Source organism: Urtica dioica, chromosome 6, assembly GCF_054948205.1.
Source record: "Urtica dioica subsp. dioica isolate 48M chromosome 6, U.dioica_male_clone48M_v1_H2, whole genome shotgun sequence".
Classification (NCBI taxonomy): Eukaryota; Viridiplantae; Streptophyta; class Magnoliopsida; order Rosales; family Urticaceae; genus Urtica; species Urtica dioica.
The window spans coordinates 39,889,191-39,891,642 of record NC_142761.1 but is presented as its reverse complement, the minus strand read 5'-3'; the positions used below and the strand labels follow the sequence as shown (position 1 = coordinate 39,891,642).

Here is a 2,452-nt window from a genome sequence, read left to right as displayed (position 1 = left end):
GGTGGAGGATTGCTATCAAACGAGTCAACATGGCTGAACGCATTCAAAGGCCAAATTCACATCGGGTTTTGTGTCCTAATTGCTGTATGGTGTGCAAAAGTGCTGCAGAGGATGATCAACATTTATTTGTTGACTGTCCTGCAGCGGCGAGTTGGTGGAGTTGGTTCTTCGGTAAAGTCGGTATCCACGCTTCTTCTGTTATTTTGTTGGCTGATTTTTTCCAGGTTCACACATCGACTAGGAAAAAGGCTCGATGGGTGGCAGCAGTAAAAACAGGAGTGCTTGCGGGATTTTGTGCGATTTGGATTCTAAGAAACAAATGCATTTTCAACGACGAAGGTTGGAACGTAGAAGCTCTTCAAGAGACATGTAACAGACTCGTAGCTATGTGGCTTCACAGCTCATTGAAAGAATTCAAAGGCTACTCTCTAGCGGATTGAAAAAAAGATTGTGCAAGTGCCATATGAAAGCATAAAAGGAAGAAGCTGTTGAATAATTAAACTTGATTTTGGGTTATAGTACTTGGGCCTAATTATTTCTAGTTGTAGTTTGGGCCTTTAGTATTTTGGGCCTAGTTAAGTGGTCATATTATCTAGAATATTCTTGATATGCCTAGAGAGCTTAGAGAGAATAAATTATAGAATAATCTTGTAATACCTAGGATAGTCATTAATAAGGAGAATTCTCTAGAAAATGTTGTATCTAGAGATTTCCATAGACTAGTATAAATAGAGATGTAATCCTACACTTTTGGATAAAGCCAAAAAATAAAAAGTTCTCTTTTGTACGAAGAAATTCTCCACCTCTCTACTTTATACCCAAGCCTCCAAATTTTTAAACTTTTCCCTAAACACCCAAAATATCTAAACACTTTCTCCACCAACCCAAAACTTCCTTCCAACAAAGTGGTATCAGAGCTACAAGATCCTCCTAAAGATGGCGAATAGCGGTGTTCCCTTCCAAGTCCCTATGCTCACGAAGAGCAACTATGATAACTGGAGTCTTAGAATGGTGGCTCTCCTTGGTGCACACGACGTGCGGGAGATAGTCGAGAAAGGCCACGCTGACCCGGAGAACGAAGGTAGTCTATCTCAAACTCAAAAGGATAGTTTGAGAAACTCAAGGAAGAGAGACAAGAAGACTCTCTGCCTAATCTACCAAGGGTTAGATAAAGACACGTTTAAGAAGGTCTCGGGAGCAAAGTCGGTCAAAGAAGCTTGGGAAAAGCTTTGAACCTTTTACAAGGGAGCGGATCAAGTCAAGAAGGTACGTCTTCAAACTTTAAGAGAAAGGTTTGAAGCCTTGCACATGAGAGAAGGTGAACTCATCTCCGATTATTTCTCGAGAGTCTTGATGGTTACCAATAACCTCAAAAGAAACGGCGAGAAGTTAGATGACGTGAGAATCATGGAGAAGGTTCTTAGATCCATGGATTCGAAGTTCGAGCATATCGTCACTGTCATCGAAGAGACGAAGGGCTTGGAGGCCATGACAATGGAGCAACTCATCGGGACGCTTCAAGCTTATGAAGAAAAAAAAAGAAGAATAAAGATATCGTGGAGCAAGCACTCAAGACACGAGTCGATTCGACAAATGAAGATCGCGGTGGAAGCCAACAAAGAAGAGGTGGCGGTCAAGGACGAGGACGTGGAAGAGGTTGGAGGCCCAATGACGACAACAACAACCAAAGAGGAGAAAGCTCATCCAGAGGTCGTGGGAAAGGAGCCACAAAACCAAGGTATGACAAGTCACAGATCAAATGCTACAACTGTGAGAAGTTTGGGTATTATGCTTCCGAATGTAGAGCTCCGCGCAACAATAGAGTTGAAGAGAAGGCCAACTATGTTAAAGAAAGAACCCAAGAAGACTCAACGGTTTTGTTGGCTCACAAAGACAACGAAATGGGAGGAGATACACAATGGTACCTTGATAGTGGTGCGAGCAACCATATGTGCGGGCAAAAAAGCATGTTCGTAGAGCTTGACGAATCGGTGAAAGGGAACGTTGCTTTCGGAGATGAATCAAAGGTGGCGGTGAACGGTAAATGAAACATTCTCATTCGATTGAAGAATGGGGATCATCAATTCATTTCCAATGTCTACTACGTGCCAAACATGAAGAGCAACATCTTGAGCCTAGGACAACTCTTAGAGAAAGGTTATGATATTCGATTGAAAGATAGTAACCTTTCTATAAGAGACAATGCAAACAAATTCATTGCTAAGGCGTCGATGACAAGAAATAGGATGTTCATCCTCAACATTCAAAATGACGTCGCACAATGTCTCAAGATGTGCTACAAGGAGGAGTCGTGGCTTTGGCATCTTCAATTTGGACATCTCAACTTTGGAGGATTGGAGCTGCTCTCCAAGAAGGAAATGGTCAAAGGATTTCCCTCCATCAACCACCCAAATCAAGTCTGTGAAGGATGTCTACTCGGAAAGCAATTCAA

At 42.2% G+C, this 2,452-nt stretch overlaps 1 protein-coding gene across 1 annotated transcript; it reads left to right on the top strand.

Annotated features, from left to right (window-relative positions):
• Positions 1 to 1,308: 1,308 nt before the first annotated feature.
• On the top strand, positions 1,309 to 2,048 carry LOC149394088 (uncharacterized). Its single transcript, XM_089618258.1, has 2 exons — positions 1,309 to 1,738; positions 1,807 to 2,048. The coding sequence occupies exons 1-2, from the start codon at positions 1,309 to 1,311 to the stop codon at positions 2,046 to 2,048; spliced, it is 672 nt and encodes a 223-aa protein (XP_089474384.1).
• Positions 2,049 to 2,452: the final 404 nt, after the last annotated feature.